The sequence below is a fragment of the Pyrgilauda ruficollis genome, unplaced genomic scaffold, assembly GCF_017590135.1.
Source record: "Pyrgilauda ruficollis isolate IOZ18807 unplaced genomic scaffold, ASM1759013v1 scaffold120, whole genome shotgun sequence".
NCBI lineage: Eukaryota > Metazoa > Chordata > Aves > Passeriformes > Passeridae > Pyrgilauda > Pyrgilauda ruficollis.
In genome coordinates, this window is record NW_024510322.1 from 1,047,049 (window position 1) to 1,065,309 (window position 18,261).

Below are 18,261 nucleotides of genomic sequence, written 5' to 3' on the forward strand. Positions count from 1 at the left end.
AATGAAAGTATTTAAGCATTCAAGTTTTGCGTTGTTCAGCGTTTTGGGGGACATCTGATGCTCAGAGGGAAGGATTTGCCGGTAGGAGCAGCAGAGCCATGGGGAACGGACGCTCATTCAGCGCCTTTGATCGGGAGGTCACGGCACTGGCAGCAATGTGCTGCCCAGCGCGTTTCAGGAGCGATCTGACGGACTGCGGGCTTCTGGAAAAGTCACGGGAATGGGCGCCGTGTGGGTGAGGCTGTCGCAGCGTTGCAGGTGCAGTAAGCCCGCAGGAGCCCTGGCGGGACTCCACAGGCCGTACATCCATCCGTGTGCATGCCTGCGTGTGTGAGTGTGCTCCATGGGCGCCTCCAGCGCGGCTCCCCATGGCCGGCCAGCGGGACTACAGCTCCCAGCGGCTCCCGCCCACATCCCGCGCCTGCGCACGCAGTCCCTCGGGCGGAGGTGGCTCCCTGTTCCTTGAGCGCGAACCCGGCTGCGGCCGGACTACATCTCCCAGAGGCCCCCGCGCACATCCCGCGCCTGCGCAACCGGAGACGGCCCGGCCGCACTCCGCCGTTGTCGCCGTCGGTGGGTGGGTGGGGGAAGGGAGCGAGCGGGAGGAGGAGGAGGAGGGAGGGGGGGGAGAGTTGAGAGTTCACCCGCCGCCGTCGCTGCCAGGCCGGACTCATGATTCCCATATGCCCGGTAGTTTCGTTCACCTATGGTGAGTAGCGGTGCTCGGCGTGTCCGTGCTTGGGGAGAGGGCGGCGGGCGGGGGTCGGTCCTGAGGCGCCGAGTCTGACCCGGCGCTCCCGCGCTCTCTCTCTCCCTTGTCCCTCTGTGTGTCCCGCTCTTTCCCCACCGCCTCCTCTCGCCGGGCCTCCTTTCATGGCCCCCGCCGCCGCCGCCCCTCGGTCGCCGCCGCCGCAGTGCCCAGCCGGCTGGGGGAAGATGCCAAAATGGCCACCGGCAACTACTTTGGATTCACCCACAGCGGGGCTGCTGCCCAGTACAGGTGAGCACCGCCGCGACCCCCCGGGACCCCCCCAGGGCCCCTCTCCCCGGCCGGGACCCCGGGCAGCTCCCGCCCCTTGCCCCGTGCCGTGGGCTGCGCTCGGATCCTCCCGCCGCGCCCGCGGGTGTGTGTTCTTATCTCCCTGTGTGCCTGGGGGTGGGAGGTGGGGCTGGGCACCGCCGAGAAGGAGGAGGAGGATGATCAGCGACGGCATCGGGTCTCCAGGCCCTTAGATTAAAATGGCCACTTGCAGTCAGTCAGCAGCACCGGCGAGTCACCGTGTGCCGCCCCCAGGCCTGTCTCCTGCCTCAGCTTCGGGGAGCACAGGCCTTGCTCCCCAAGGCTTTGCTATCATCGTGGGAGCCCAGAATCCCTTCTAACATGGCTTGAAAACCTACCTGAGGGAGGCTGGATGGATCAGGGAGAGATGGAGCACCGGAAAATAGCAGGGGACTTAATCCAATTGAAGTAGTGTGTCTAAGAAAGTAGAGAAGGTACTTTCATGGACAGGTACCTTGTTAAAAAAATGTCCTATTCTGATTTCTAAGACCAGGAGCAGTATTCTAGTGGAACCTGGGGACCCGTGACTGTGTTAGACAGTATACATACCCGTGTCTTACGTGTCTAAATAGGTCTATCAATACAGACCTCATATAGATACACTGCCACAAGTCTTTGTATCTTAGTAGTTTTTGTCCATCTAAATTGTGGCCAGAGTGTTAAAAAGTAATTGGTAGCATCTATTATATCACAGTTTCGGACATCATATTACTTAATTTGCTAAATCCAGTCAGGAACATCTTTGCAATTTTTACTTGTATTGGAGTGACACCTTAAAGTCCACATTTGAATCTTATGTTGCTCATTCCATAAATCTGTAATAAACAACTTCCTCAATGCCTAAGTTGTGGTGAATAAGATAAAACCCAAAATAATAAAGCAAATATATCAGAGATTATTAACAAATGAATGCAGAGGTGTACTAGTAGCTAACAGAAATTGCATAACTAATGTAGTCTTAGGAATGTACATTTTTTGTGGAGGTGTTGAAATAAGTCCGTGTTTTCCACTGATTTTTTTTTTCCTGAAAATGGATGTGACGTACACTGAATTTAATTTACTCTGGTGTTTAATAGTGGATTAAATTTAGTTAATCTTCTAGTTCCTTTGGGTACTCACAGTGCATGTATGTGTTTACATTTTACATGACAGTTATAGGGAATATATAGGACATATATATAGAACTTCCTTTTAAGTATAAAGGTTAAGTGAATAATAAACCAAGATCTGTATGTCTGCAGTTTTGAAATGCAGATGAATTTTTAAAATCATCTTTTATTACAGGGCTGAGGTGATCTTTAGACTAAAGATCCTGAACAATTCCTTTGAAGTTACATAATTGGAATAGCATTCAAGTTTAATAGCTGATCCTAAGTGTGTTTTTGAGAAAATGGAAAACAGATCAAAAGAACCTTTTTCATTTGCTATCATAAGTTTAAGGTACTGTTTGATTTGCTATCAGTTAAAGACTCTACATCCTATAAATGATTTGTGTGTTTGCCACATCTGGAAGTGAAGACACACAGCAATCAGTGTTTAAGTAGTCCTTTCATAAGAAGGAATTTAACAATTTGAGCTGAAAACACAAGAGTCACTTAAAATGTCTGAAGGGAGCTTACTTTTACAAAGCAGACTTGTTAGGTCCTTACTGATGTGTTTACAGAGTGCTACAAATCATGTATTGCACTCTAGTATATTTGAGAAAGAGATGCGGTGGCAGGGGAAGATGGTAAGATTTGATTTTACAAGTCTTTAAGTTTTTTTCCAGTATTTGAAGTGACAGTTCACAGAATTAAAAAATCATCTTCTTGGAAACCAGGGCAATAAATAAACAAACAAATGTTTTTCTACCTACTTAATGCATAGGTGAACCTCATAAATCTTGAAAAATAAAACGTGTTTCTGGATGCTGAACTAACCTATGGATTCTTAAAAAGCTGCTCCACGTAACAAGTTGTTTTATGAGGAGAAAAAAAAATCGCACTTGCAGTTGAAGTCTTTAGTTCTTTATACAAACACCATTTGGAAGTTCTGACACTGTAGTTTTTATAGCAGCAAACAGAAATTTTCATAATAAACACAATATTGGTCACATTTTAAAGGTTCTCTCTTGCCAAAATGGCTGTGAAAAATTCTGAAATGTTGGAAGAATATTAGTCTGCAATTTTAGACGACCCAATGCTCCCTAATGATAATAATAAGAATTTTATCAATTTCAGCACTTAGTTGAAAAATTTGTGCAATTCTTTTTAGCATACACACCTTTCTTGTAATATACTAAAGTATGAATATCTCAAAATATATCAAGTCTTCATCTGGAAACATGCAGAGAAAATAAAAAGCCTAAACTTTACATCAGCAAGAAGACAGTCTAAGTAAAATCTGCTTAGTTTCAAGGAATAGAAGAGACTCTTCCAGTTGGACCTACAGTCATTGTCAGTGACTTGCCTGCCCACTCAGGGCTGCCCACTGTTAAGGGCACTGTCCAGAAGCTGTTGAGCACTGACAGACTGGGGGGTCCACCACTTCTCTAGGAAGCTGCTCCAGTGCTTGACCACCCTCTCTTTATAGAATTGCCTCCTAATGGGCAGGAAAGCTCTCCTGGTGCAGCTGTGAGCTGCTCCCTCATGTCCTGTCCCTGGATTACAGGGAGGAGAGCTCAGTACTTCCCCGTGCCCTTTCCTTCTTCAGGAAGCTGCAGAGAGCAGTGGGGTCACCCTTCAGCCTCCCTTTCCCCGAAGTGGACAAGCCCAAATTCCTCAGCTGCTCCTCACAGGGAGTTCCTTCCAGCCCTCCCACCAGCTTTGTTTTCCTCCTCAGAGCGCCTTCAAGGACCTTTCCATCCCTCTCCAGCGGCAGGGCCCAGGCGGCCCCAGGTGAGGCGGCCCCGAGGCTGAGCCCAGCGGGACCATCCCCTCCCTGGGCCGGCTGTGCCGGGCTCGGGGCTCTGGGCTGGGCTTTGTGTCGGGGCTGCCCGGCCGCTGCTGACCCACCCTGAGCCGGCACCAGCCAGCCCCACCTCCCTCCGCAGCTGTCCAGCCACTCCTCTCCCGCTTCATCCCTGTGCTTGGCATTACCCCATCCCAGGTGCAGAATCCAGCATTTGAACTTGGTACATTTCACTCCATTAATGACTGCCCAATGCTCCAATCTGTCTAGATCCCTCACCAAGGCCTCTTGTCCCTAAAGAGGATCCACAGTACCTCCCAGTTTGAATCATTTGCCAAGTTGCTAATGGTGCACCCAAATGTTGGTTGCCAGATGAAGCCCAATTCAATACAGCCCTTTGAGTGCTGCCATCCAGCTGGAGCACTGTGAACCTGCTCATGCCACAGCTGGGCAACTTGCTGGAAAAGGATGCTATGAGGGACAGTGTTAGCAGCTTTAGTCAAACTCGAGCTGCATCCACTGCCTTCCCTTCATCCAGGCAGGTAACCTTAAGATAGAAGGATAGGTTGGTTAAACAGAACTTTGCTTTATGAAACTGTGTTGACTGTGGGAGATGATTGCATTGTTTCTTAACAATTCTTTCACCTTCCAGTAGCACTTAGTATCTCCATAGCTTTTCCAGGAGCTGAGGTTACACTAATAAATCTCCAGTTCCATTTATTGCCTCGCGCCTTTGTAAATGGGAATTACACTGGCAAGCTTCCAGTGAGCAGTGACCTGCCCAGACTTCTAAGGCCTTCAGTAGATGATTGAGAGGTCTTGCTGTAACAGCTGCAGGCCCATTCAGTACTCCAGGGTGAATCCCATCAGGGCCCACGAAGATGTGGGAACAATCAGTGTATAAGCTGATCCCTTAGAATTTGAGTATTCACAGTTGTGGATCTCCCACTCAGAAGACTCAAAGGAAAAAATATGCTCTATGAAGTGATTGCTGAAAGGTGCTTTTAAGGAAAGTTTCTGTATTTAATTCTAGACTTAATTGCAGACTGGTGTAAACTCTTTCTGAATTGCAGTTCCTCAAAATGACAGTATTCTAATTTGTGTTATTAGTAGTGAATCATAGAAGAATTAGAAAGGACCCACAGGGAACATCATCCTGGCCCTACACAGGACATCCCCAAGAATCACACCACGTGCCTGAGAATATTGTCCACACATTTCTGTAACTCTGTCAGGTTTGCTGCTGTGACCACTTCCCTGAGGAGGCTGTGCCCAGCCACCCCCTGGGTGGAAAAACCTTTTGCTGATACCCAGCCTAAACGTCCCCTGACACAACTTGAGGCCATTCCCCCTGTCACTGGTCACCATAGAGCAGAGATCAGTGTCTGCCCCTTTGCTTCCACTTGTGAAGGCCACAGCGACATCTCCTTCAGTCTCCTGGCTGAACACACCAAATGACCTCAGCCACTCCTCACATGGCTTCCCCTCCAGGCTCATCACCATCCTCGTTGCCCTCCTTTGGACATGGTCTTACAGGTTAATGCCTTTTTATATTGTGGCACCCAAAACTGCCCCCAGCACTCGAGGTGAGGCCACCCCAGTGCAGAGCAGAGCGGGACAATCCCCTCCCTTGCCCGGCTGTTGAAGCTGTGCCTGATGCCCCCAGGACAGGGTTGGCCCTCGTGGCTGCCAGGGCCCTGCTGGCTCATGTTCAACTTGCCATCAGCCAGGAGCCCTAGGTCCCTTTCTGTGACATAGCTTTCCAGCATCTCCTTTCCCAGTCTATCCACACTTCCAGGGGTGCCCTCTCCCAGGTGAAGAATTTAAACTAAGACAGTGGAGCATAGAAGTCACTGTGTCTTCCTGGAATTCCAGCTTATCCGTCGCCATGGTGGATCATTTAAGTACTTTGTCATCCTTCACATGAAGAAGAAATTAAAATTTGTCCAAGTTTTAACCTTAAATACTGATATTTCAAGTGATTATAAAGGTCAGGTTGATAGATGCTTAGGTGGTAGACCTTGGATTTGGAAAATTCAGGAGAGCTGGGTTGTTGCTGTTTAGCCCCAGCCATCAACTAAGTACTACACAGCCTCTTGCTCACTTCCTACCCAGCCTGGTGGGGAGGAGAATCAGAGAAGTAAAACTCCTGGATTGAGATATGAACAGTTCATAGTTGAAAGAAAATACAGTATAATAATATGAATTATAGCAGTAATACTAATAGAAGTAATAGTAGTAATGAAGGGATTAGGGGAATAAAACCCAGGAGGAGAAAGTAATGCGCAACACAATTGCTTATCCCCTGCTGACTAATGTTCAGCATGTTCTCCAGAAACAATCAGCAGCTCCTGGCCAACTCGCCCTAGTTTATACATGCATGCATGATGTTCTATGGCATGGAATAGCCCTTTGGCCAGTTTGGGTCACTCTCCTGGCCATGTTCCCACCCAGCTTCTTGTGCACCTGCTCACTGGCAGAACACAAGGAATTGAAAAGTTCTTGACTGGGAGTGAGCCCTACTGAGGAACAACTAAACCATCTCCGTGTTACCAGCATAATTCTCTTACTAAATCCAAAACAGAGAACTGAACCAGCTACTAAGAAGAAAATTAACTCTACCCTGGCCAAAATCAGGATGGGCATGCAGAACTTGATAATATTTATTATTGTCACAGTGTAATCAGTAAAGTTCCTTTTAAATAAAGACTAGATAAGAAGAGGAATAGATTACTGTTTTTATTAGTTCATAAATACTAACTTTCATAAAACATGCTTGAAATCTTGTTTCATATTTAATCAAAGACAGGAAAAGAGCTAAGTGCTCTTTAAACCTGTAAATAATGTATTAGAAGCATTCTTGTTCCTTTCAGTGTTGTTGCTGCATAAAATTTCCTGCTACCCTACTCATGTAAAATTCTTTGTGTGCTCTACCCAGTAATAATATTGTGATTTATTAAGGGAAGCATTATATTATGCAAATAGTAATGCAGGAAATTTCTCTGAACTTTACAGGACCCTTACAGTTTGTGCTTTCTACTAGTGGTGGCATTAGGGCCTAAGGTTATAAACCTGCCTGCAATACAAACCTCATTTGTTACTTATTGAAGTGACTGTACTAATCCATCTGTTTAGGAGCCTAAAATAGATGTAGAATTTGGTGGTACTAGACTTCTTTGTGTGTGTGTGCATGCTGTGTACCTCACCAGAGCCACTGTGTGACTATTCACTTTGAAATTAACACCCTAATATTGGTTTGTCTTTCCAATGTAAAATAATATTAGCATTCTTGGTTCAGTGCTGGAGAGAGGTATAATTATGCTTTTAATCTCAAATTGGCTGGTTAAAGTGCTGATGAAGAGATAGGGACATTGAATAATGTTTGGACAGAGAAGTGTGCAATTGTGGTAGTTTCATTTAATTAATCTTGTATTATGGTTTTGGTTTCTGTTAAAAAGGTGAAGAATCTCTTAAGTGTTGGGAGTTTCATCTTGGTATTCGTATTGTGTCTTGCTCTGATGAGACAGAATATTGATGGGAGATGCTTGGGTAGTTAGGAATGATTTGTTAACTTTGAATTGCCTTCAAGCAGCTTGAATATTACTGAGTGTGGTGAGCTGTCACAGATGAAGGCAATTTTAGCAGTGTAAGTTCAGAGCAGACCACAATGCCTGTGAGTCCAGGTTAAGATGCAGTCTTCTGGAAGTGAACTCTTGCACTTACAGCTGGTTTGGAATTCAAATGTAGTGCACCATGTTACAGCGTATTCCAGTGATGCAAAACAACAAAAAGAAAGTGAATTGCTATGCATGGATGAGTTGGCTGTTGAGAATTGATTGGGGGTGGAGTGTTCTTTTCACAATTGCTAGTATTCGTAATTACTTTTGTCTTCAATATCTGCCCCAGTTAACTCTTCTTCATCTAGATCCTGGTTTGAAAAGTATTGAGTCTTTCAGAGATGTTAGGGCTATAATTTGCACAGGCATACCAGACAAAGCTTAAAGTATCATTAAACATAATTCAGTCTTGTGTTGGTGAAAATGGGATGGTGAGGACAATAGTGGGTAGGACTCTGCAGACAGGATGTGCTACTAGACTTGAGCAGTGAAAGTAATCAGTTTTACCACAGGATGAAGCTGAAAACTCAGAATGCTTGCTGTGTGTACTTTAATGCCCATGCTCTCTTGAGTTCCATCATATCTTGACACATATATAATTCTTAGCAGAAGAGACTTCACTGGATATGATAGAGCTGCATGGAGCTGATTCTCTTTTGGTCAACGAATGCTAGTGTTTGGTGCTGTAGTAAACATGCTGTTCTAGCTCAGTGTACACAAGAAGCCTCCTGTACTGTTGTTTGTGAAAGGATTTTGATGGATTTCTTTTCAAATCAGTGAGGTGCCACTCTCAAAGGAGATGTGTCAACATTAGAAAGGCAATAAGGGGCTCTGGGTTTGTTAACATGGATTGTATGCCAGTATTGTAATAGGCTATAGCAGGGAGACAGAGAAGGTGGTAAATGAGGGGGAAAGGTGCCTTGAGTCAAAGAAGGCTTTGTAATTTTAAGGAGGGAAAGCCTGCCAGCTAGTTGAAATTTGCAGCAGGTGCTTGTCTTTAGGAACTGAGCACTTTGGGAAGATTTTCTGTTAATGGTATAGCTGTGTCTTTTGTATCCTCGGAATGGGTTGATGATTATAGGCTTAACTGTGGGATGTTAAATTATGTGTGAAATTTTGTATGCTACTGAAATACAACAGTGGTAGCTTAGAGCATAGTTACATTATTGGTACTGGAAAAGCAAAGTAATAGCTTAAGGCAGGAAATACAGAACATTTTAACAATTTAGTACAATTTTCCGTACTAGTGAAGTTTCCTTCCTTTTATGGAGAACTTGCCAATTTCAGCATTTTTTCTGTTTAGCATCTTCATTAATGGTCCAGATGTTAGGGCAGAGTGTACTGTCAGCAAGCTTTCTCGTGACAGAAAATGATGAGGAGTCGCTTTTGTGCCAGAGGGTTACAGTGACATCCAGAGTGACTTCAAAAATCTAGAGAAAAGAGCTGCCAAGAATCTTGGGAAGTTCAACAAGGGGAAGTGCAAAGTTCAGTATGAAAGAACAACCCCATGCACTAGTGTATGCTGTTGGCCACCCAGCTGGAAAGGAAGAGGATCTTGGGGTCCTGGTGGACCCCAGACTTGAATGTGAGCCAGCTGTGGGTCCTTGCTGCAAAGAAGGAGAATGGCATCCTGGGATGCGTTAGATAAAGTATTACCAGGTGGGTGAGGGAGGTGATCATTCCCCTCTTAGGCAGTACCAGTGAGGCCACACCTGGAATCCTGTGTCTGTTTTTGGGCTTCAGTACAGGAGAGATATGGACGTACTGGAGAGAGCCCAAGAGGCCCACCAAAGCTGTTAAGGAGTCTGCAGCATTTCTCTAATGAGAAAAGGCTGGGAGAGCTGGGACTATTCAGCCTGGAGGAGGGTGAGGGGAATCTTAATAAGTATAAATACCAGAAGGAAGGCTGTAGAGAGGGCAGAGTCAGGCTTCTTCTCAGTGGTGCCCAGTGCTAGGACCAGAAGCAATGGGCATAAAGTGGAGCGCAGGATGTTCCCTCTGAATGTGAAGAAGCACTTTCTGAAAACAAGAATGTCTGAGTCCTCATGCACTTTGCCTAGGTAAGTTGTGGAGTCTCCATCCTCAGAGATGCTCAGAAGCTGTCTGGATATAGTCCTGGGTGTTTGGCTGTAGGTGATGCTGCCTAAGTGGGATTGGACCTCATATGACCTCCTAGGTCCCTTCCAATCTCTGACATTCTGTGATTTTGACAGGGATGATGTAAGTATCTGCTCCTTTTTTAAGCAGATGTAACCTCTGAGGCTCAGTTCTTTTTGTTTTGCATATTACCATTCAAGGCTGTTGAATAGACTTGAAAAAAAATGAACTTTTTAAAGAAAGCAGTATGGGCAGTGTGCTGTCTGTTGTGTGTAGCCAAGCAAAGAGAGGTTGATACAGAGCATATATTACATCACTGTTACAGACACCTGCAGTATATACAGGGAACAAAACATGGCAGAATTTGATTAGATTTAAATCAGGTTGTGTGACTAAATATAGAGATTTATCAAAGAAGAAAGGATGTTTTGAAAACATGAAGCTGTTCATCTTTGAGGTGAGTTATTGATAAGTATATGGGTTAGCTATCTAGTGGCAATCAATAATTTGTAATGGCATGATGCAAACAAGTTTTTAGAACAAGGAAGGGGAAGGGAAAACTCAAAATGGCTACAAAACTCTGTCTTTTTGAGGCTTTATGTATTTAAACCATAGAATGTATTGCTGCTGAAATTTAGCAGAATTCATGAGGTTATAGCACATTTGCATGCCTTCAGGCCTCTCTGGATTCCTAGTGAATTGCATTAGAATAGGAAAAAAGTAATTTTCCGTAAAGTTCTAAGAAGATATTCAAATATTGAAAATTGAATGCTGGTAGTGAGTGATAGGCTCCAGAAATACAGAGGCAAAGTCACTCCTAAATATGCAACATACTGTAGCGTGGTATTTCATTTCACCATTTTATGCTGTTTATTGTCAAGTGTGTTTAGGAGAATAAAGCTCACTTTTTTTCGTTGTTGTTAATTGTAATTTTGATTATGTTTTGCTCTGTCCATGTTCCAGATAGCACATCTGAAACTTCATCTGCAGTTATTCAGGAGTGCCTTTCCTAGGTTAGGATCTGAAGAAGTAGCAGATTGCACTGCTTCTAACAGTTTTTACAGAACTAGAACTTACTTGTTTCAGTCATCATGTTCCTGAAAGGACTGCAGAACTGTGTTTTTGCTATTCTGCTATTAATAGACTAATCTGTGAAACTTTGAGAAACCTGGCACTTAGATTTCACCAAATATGGTTCCTTAATGCTAATGTGTTCCAGTGTTCTTAAAAGGTACAAATCAAAAAATACATCCTAATTAGTGGAAGGTTTCATTCAAGATACTCATATTTTAAAAACTATTTTAGAACTTATCTTAAATGTTGTGTATGGAAATAAAAAAAAAAAAAGAAACAACAAACCCCTGGAAGAAATATATTTTAAAAGTTGTAATTTCTGAGGAATTTCTTTTGGGTAGAAACATACTTGGTTTTAGGCCAGATCCTAGCTGTCTATCAAAACAGTGCTCATCAGAAAACTGAAACTGAAAAGTTAGAGATGTTCTTTGCCTCTTGGAGGAAGGTTTTCAGTGTTCAGCAAGATAAACAGAGCTTATAGGAGCATATGAGCAGCATTTGTGTGCACGTGTTGCTTGTTAATACAGCAGCATGCTGAAGATAAGCGTGTTATGTGCACATGAGTTACGATTAATTTCTTCTTTTTTAATTCAAATAAATGAATCAAGTGTGATGAAAAGCAGGGCTTATAGGGAACATTTTCGGTGCTTCCTGTATACATACCCTTTATGTGCTATATATCTTACTTGGAACTAGGCTGCCTTTTCCTGAAAATGTATTATTCCTCTGACAGTAACTGCCACAGATTATCACATTTCTTAATGCATGACTTGCTCAGCAAATACCTTAATGTGGAAAATAAAGCATCTTACAATCTTCATTCATCTGGCAAAATAGATAGCATTATATCAAAATGTTGTAGTTTTTTTATATTGCTGACATGAAAAAAATACATAAAGTTTTCTACTTCCCATTTAGCTTGAAACAAAGTGCCTCCACACTTCTTTCTAGAAAAGGGCAGCAGCTGGAAATGAAAAAAGACATGACATAAGTGTATTGCAGAGGAGAATTCAGTATTTGTTTCAGAATTGCTCTTAATACTATGTCATTCTTTGGAAATCAAGATCTTCTTTCAGTGTGGCTGTTGGGAAGTAACTAACAAATCTTCTCCTGTATTCCATCTAGCAACTTCCTATCTAAGCTTTTTTGGGGAGTAATGCTGCTTATTTGCAAATCTACCTTATATGGCTGTTTAAGTGAGACAAACACATGGTTGTGGAGCTGAAGAACATTGTTTTGCCAAATGGACACCTGTTCTTCATTAATTGCTGTTGACCAGCAATTTCTGCTCTCTATAACTTCTGTTTAAGTGTGCAAGTGTGCTGCCAGCTTTTTTTTTCTTTTTTTTGTTCTTTTGCTTTGAAAGTTGGTGTTTGTTTTTTTGTATCAAAAACATTGCTACAGTGTTCTTGCTGAAGGTCTTTAGGCAGTTCAGAAAAGGTTATTAATTGCTGCTTGAATATTCTGCTTTTTGACAAGAGAAATAGAAGTTAGCAACAAAATTATGAAATTAATCTAGTTATTTTAATAAGAAATACAGAGTAGTGATTGCTAATGCTTTTTGTTTTGAGACATTGTTCTCAGGGTGTAGACTTGTCGCTGATGTTTTAATACAAGTTGGCCAAAGGGTAGAGTTGTCCAGGCTAAATATCTACCTAGAATTACACCGGTTTTGGTAAATCTATGCTGTAACTCATTTGATTTTGTGGTGTCAAATTGGGCAGGGAGATCTTCATAATTATTTGGTGCCTCAGTGATTAGAATGGAGACTTTGCAAACAAGAAAAATATTTTTAAATGATGTTTTATTTCAGAATGGCAGTTCTGGGTTTACACAACAGGGTCCAGTGTTGATACCATGCAAACAGCCACTGTATTACTCTTATATCCAACTTAAAAAGTATCAGGGCAAAATATGTACCTGCTTTGAGAAAAGGTACTTGCATTTGATGAAAGGAGTTCTGTGCACAAGACAGCCATGTGGATAAGGCCAGTTTTTGCTTTGGCCTTTGCTCTGGGATGAATTATGCAAGATTGAAAGACGGGGTGGCCCCTCACCCCCACCCCTAGAAAATCTGATTATCATGGAATTAGAGAAACATACTGTGGAGAAACATGCATGGTCACAGCTCACTGCAGTCAGTCTTATCTAGCAGGTTTAATATCACAGTTGTATTTTACAATATGTGGCACTTGTGCTAAAACTAATGCAACAGAAAGATTGGTATTTCCCATCTACTGTCAGTAGAAATTATAATAGATGTTATTCAGAAATTTGAGTCAAAGGTGTTTCACAAAAAATACTTGTGCACAGTAATATGGTATTGCTAATAAAGAGTTAATCTCTCATTTTCTTGGAGTTGTTCAGTTAGAATGTGAAAGACAAGGACAAGTTAAGTGTATACTGTGGTATAAAACTCCTGAATAGAGGTGACCTTGTTTGGGAAGAGGAAATAAAGAGGATGAGGAAATAGTATTGTAGATGTGGAAGTTTAAAAACAGGTAAGGAGAGACAAAAAACTTTAGGTAAGGTCCTGCAAATTACCTTCTGTAGTTGACTGAAATATATACCTACAGAATCTGGAGCAGAACAATTGGGGGCAGCATGTGCGCTGAAAACTGGCTCTGGATGGGTTAGTGAAATGCAGTGGCACAGACACCTGAAGAGGAAGATGAGCATGGAAGAGTGTATTGTTCCCAGAAAACAGAAATTGAGTCAGATTGTAGAGAAGCATTATTTCTATTACAATTAGAAAGACTGAACGAAATCATTCTGGTATCAGTAAAATACATTCTTTTTGAATGAAAATTTATTGTGGAAAATGTGGTATAACAGTAGTACAGCAGAGTACAATTGGAAGCTACTCGTAACTTCCTAAATAAAGAGTGATTTATTCTGAAAGTGAGTTTAAACACTTCAAGAATTACTATATGAAGTTGCGTTGAAATGAGTGGACAGAAACTGGATCTGTCTTTGTAGGTGTTGGTCTAGAGCTCATTTGCTTTTGAAACTGGAGCTTTTTTAAACTAAGCAAAAAATTCTTGACGGGATGCTCAAACATCATGTGCTGGTTTTGGCTGGGGTGGAGTTAGTTTTCTTCCTAGTAGTTGATATTGGACTGTATTTTGGATTTGTGCTGAAAACAATGTTGATAATAAAGGGAGGTGTTCATTATTGCTGAGCCGTGCTCACAAAGAGTCAAGCAAGGCCTTTTCTGCTCCTCACCCCACCCACCAGTGAGAGGCCTGGTGGTGCACAAGAAGTTGGAAGGGGACACAGCCAGGACAGCTGACCCCAACTGACTAAAGAGATATTCCATACTGTAGAGCATCATGCTCAATGATAAAACTGGAGGGAGAAGGAGGAAGGAGGTGGTGTTCAGGGTGATGGTATTTGTCTTCTCAGGTAACTGTTTTTCTGTGATGGAACCTGGCTTTCCTGAGATGGCTGAACACCTTCCTCTTTCCTGGGCATAGTGATGCACCTCAGTGTTTTGTGTGGGGCTCAGAACTGGACACAGGATTCAAGGTGTGGCCTCACCGGTGCCTGAGTACAGGGGAGAAATCACTGCCCTGGTCCTGCTGGCCACATTGCTGATACAGGCCAGGATTCCGTTGGTCTTCTTGGCCACCTGGGCACACAGTGGCTCATGTTCAGCCACTGTTGAGCAGCACCCCCAGCTCCTTTCCCACTGGTCAGCTTTCCAGCCATTCTTCCCCAAGTCTGTAATGTAGCCTGGGGTTGTTGTGACCTAAGGGCAGGACCCGGTACTTGGCCTTGTTGTGCCTCATATGACTGGCTTTGGCCCGTTAATCCATCCTATCCAAATCCTTATTTTGTTTTGCTTGTGTGTGTGGCCTTTGTCTTTCATATTAAACTGTCTGTCTCAAGCCACAAGGTTTCTCACTTCTACTCTTCAGTTCTCTCCCTGCTTCCACTGTGGGGGAGTGAGCAAGTGGCTGTGTGGGGCTGAGTTGCCAGCTGGGGTTAAACCATGGCACACTGGAACAGGTTGTCTAGAGCAGCCTTGGAGTCTCCATTCTTGCAGGTGATCAACCCCTGACCAGACAAGGCCCTGAGAAACTTCTAGCTTTGAAATGACTGTGTTTTGAGCATGGGATAAGGACAGGTAACTTCCAAATCCTTGTTTAAACCTAAATTATTGTGAGTTTTAAACTCCTCCAAGTTAATAAAGCAAACTGAATTAAGTGTATTTGGAAGAGAGCTTGGACTCAAAAGTGCTAATAAAGGATATTAGAATTTATTTTGGGTAAGAGAAGAATTGATGTATAAAGAGAAGTGGCTGCATCAATGAGTTAGCTTCTTTCTCTGCAGTCCTGCCATACCTGTTGGTGTGTTCTTAACTCACAGAACATACAGAGTAATTTGTATAAATTCATCTTTTCCCCATGGTGTTGAGGGATGTGGTGAAGAATATGCATGTGATTTTTTAGTGTAGCTCAGCTGACATACTATATTTCATTGGTGTTCTAATAACTTGATGACATGCCTAGATCTTTTGGAGGCTTACTTATCAAGACTAAGAAGAAATACTTGATGTGGTGCAGTATGAAAAATGACTGCTTAAGGTAGAGATTAGTAAAAGAATTGTAGAGAAGAAGCTGGGAGAAATGATTAGTAGAATTAGAAGAACTATTATCAAATAGCAGTAATTGCAGTGGAGTTCACTAGGGATTGATTATGACTTTAGTATTTCTACTAGTGTGGCATATTGTGCTATTTGATGTGAGAAAAATAGTCAGTACACAGGTAACTTTACAAGAATGTGCTCTGAGGAAGCTAGACTGCCAGGAGAGAAAGCGGTTGTCTGGAGTAGAGTGGGTGGCACAGCTGAAGCTTCATATGAAATGACGCATGAGGTTCTTGCCATCTGTAGTCAAAAAAACCCAGATAAGTGCACAGATGAAGGGAGAGTGGAATAGGGAGTTTGGCAAAATGATCTAGGAGGAGCTAAGTTCATCTCAGCAAACGTGATGAGGCACTAATCACCAAACCAGGATAAGAACTCTTGTCAGTTAATTAAAGAAGTTGGCACAAGGATATTTTTATGTAAATTAATTACATTAAAACGTCTGCTTGTCTTAATGTTAAAGGTTTTCTGTAAAACCATGGAAGAGAAGAATATCACAAATTTAGAGGAGATGTCACCATTAATTTCTGTTACATAATGTAACACAACTTTTAGAAAGGAAGAAGCAATCAGTTCTAGAATACTTTTCTTGCAGTCTTGCAAACTCGATCACTAGCTCTGCATGGCGTTGCAGAAGCAAGGGGAACAGGTTTGCTAAAATAAACATGGTCATAGAACGTGTATTACCCTTAGAAATCTAATTACTTGGGCTGCTAATTCTATGCCATGATAAGGAATTTTGCTGCTTAGTTGCACAAGAAATTAAGTTGTCTGTACCATAATTATGTTAATAGTTCTGCTGGTAATGTTTGTAATCTCTTCACAATTTTAAATACTGAAAACTATCAGGTATCTTTAATCATACGTATTCTGAGAGCAAAAGCATTTTCTTTGCTTAACTGACTGGAACTGTTACTTTGTAGTGTGTTGTGAGCACTGTATTTTGTTTTGTAACAGTAACAAACAGTTCTATGGAACTTGGAAAAGCTGCACTAGTGCTTCTGCACAAGTCTTCTGCTCCCTTTGTGCTCTGTTTCCCTGTATGTATAATTAATATGGGTTCTGACTCTCAGCAGACCTATTTTGTAAGCTGCCGTGTTTCTTAACATTTATGTCATGCTAGAATATGACCCCAAAAGGAAACCGTCACGTTGTTTTCTGCTAGATTAATAAGTTAGATCAGTGCACTGAATGGCTTGACAAGTAGCAGAATTAGCACCAGGGGTGGAATAAGATGGGTTAGGTAGGATTGGTGTTGGGAGAAGACTAAGAGTGGGAAAAGTATGAATCAAGACTTACCTTGTTGGCAGTATTAGACTGTTGATGTATTCAACTGCAGTCAGTTAAGCAGTCTGCTGTCTTTTTACTCAGTTTAATGTGATCTTAGTAGGTATATATGGCCATGATAATTACCTCGGATTTTGTGACTATTTTACACTTCTATACTGTTAGTTATGTAGGTAATGAGGCCTAATTTTATAGACCGTCATTTACTTCTGCCATCATAAAACAGTCTTCCTGAATTTTGTTTCTCATGTTAAGTAAACAGAATTTTCCTGTGAACATCAGGGGAGGAGGAGTTGCAAGCAGCGATGTGAGGTACATCAAAGTGGCTTAGGTCTTTTCATTTTGCTCTTATGCTAATAATTGAAAATAACATAAAATATTATTGTATGTACAACTCACAATTGAAGTAAAACTGGATAGAAAGCAAGTAGTCTTTTAAGCAGTGAGGGACATATGATGGGAAGAAGGTAGAGTCCAGGCATGTAAATCCATCAGTAGTAAAGTTTTCTTGGTTTCTGCTGGGAGAATGGTGTGGCGGGGAGGGAGATGCATGTGTGTGTTTTTCTAATTTATTAAAGTAAGTGGGTTCTGCTGTAATTGAAATGACAACAACAGTCTTTATAAAAATAAGAAAAAATTGGAAAAAATAAGAAAAAATAACACAAGGGAGTTGTGGAAACGTTTTTTGTGAAATTAAAAGTATATAGCTATAGCTATTATTGAACAGCGATGTAGGAACTGTACAAAAAGAAACAGAATTATCACTGAATCCCCACTTGATGTCATTGTTCCAGATAGTGATGTTTTACCCACTTCACTGTATTTGTTTAAAAATCAAAATTCCAAGCTTCTAATCATAATCCACAGTTATACATCATAATAGAACAACATCATGCAGAGTTATGTATCAGTACAGGACAATAATTCTAGTTTCTGTTCAGGTAATTAAACCTTTGAAGCAATCAATTTTTATTTCTGCTGTTAGTGTTTGTGCAGTTTTAGTAAATTGCCACATATTAGCATCCTACCTGCAAATTATAAGAGGCCTATTAGTCTCAGCATGTGCCTGGAAGATTGCCAGAGCTCTGGTAGTTGTTTTCTTGCTTGATGTGATTGTCTGCACTTTTGATGCCTCGTGTTGCGTCAGTGGACTTCTGCTCGAGCAAGTGGGACCAGCTCCTAAAATTCTAACCATCTGTTGGAGAAGTCCCCTATCAGACATGTGTGTCTAAGTAAATACAGCAGTTCCTTGCTGATTTTCATGGCCGTTTTTAAAATTTCATTGCTTGAATATGGTGTAATGAAAACCTGCATGCTAGTAAAGGTCAGTAATGAGCTCTCACACAGAAGTAGCATTTTTCTTAATTTGACAGGTGTGTCACTTTATTGAAGAACTACTAAAGCATTTAAAACTTACCAGTCTGGACAAGCTAACACTTTGGGACTGCTGCATTATTTTGAATGAAAGACTTGTGTTCCACTGCTTAGAGAAAACTCAACAGAAACACCCCCCCCCCTTATGAAGTAAATAATCATCTACATGAAATATCAGGAATTGTAGGGATAGAACACAGAGTGATGGGTAC

At 42.1% G+C, this 18,261-nt stretch overlaps 1 protein-coding gene and 1 non-coding gene across 2 annotated transcripts in view; both read left to right on the forward strand.

The window, feature by feature from the left end:
* Positions 1 to 18,261, forward strand: part of ZFR (zinc finger RNA binding protein) — a 43,673-nt gene continuing 25,412 nt past the window's right edge. The window contains exons 1-2 of the mRNA XM_041490215.1: positions 1 to 709; positions 916 to 1,000. Of these exons, the coding sequence (XP_041346149.1) occupies positions 673 to 709; positions 916 to 1,000 (122 nt within the window). The 5' untranslated portion in view covers positions 1 to 672. The remainder of the gene's footprint in view (positions 710 to 915; positions 1,001 to 18,261) is intronic.
* LOC121365774 lies at positions 15,986 to 16,123 on the forward strand. Its single transcript, XR_005957066.1, has one exon. It is a non-coding gene; the product is annotated as a small nucleolar RNA SNORA66 (small nucleolar RNA).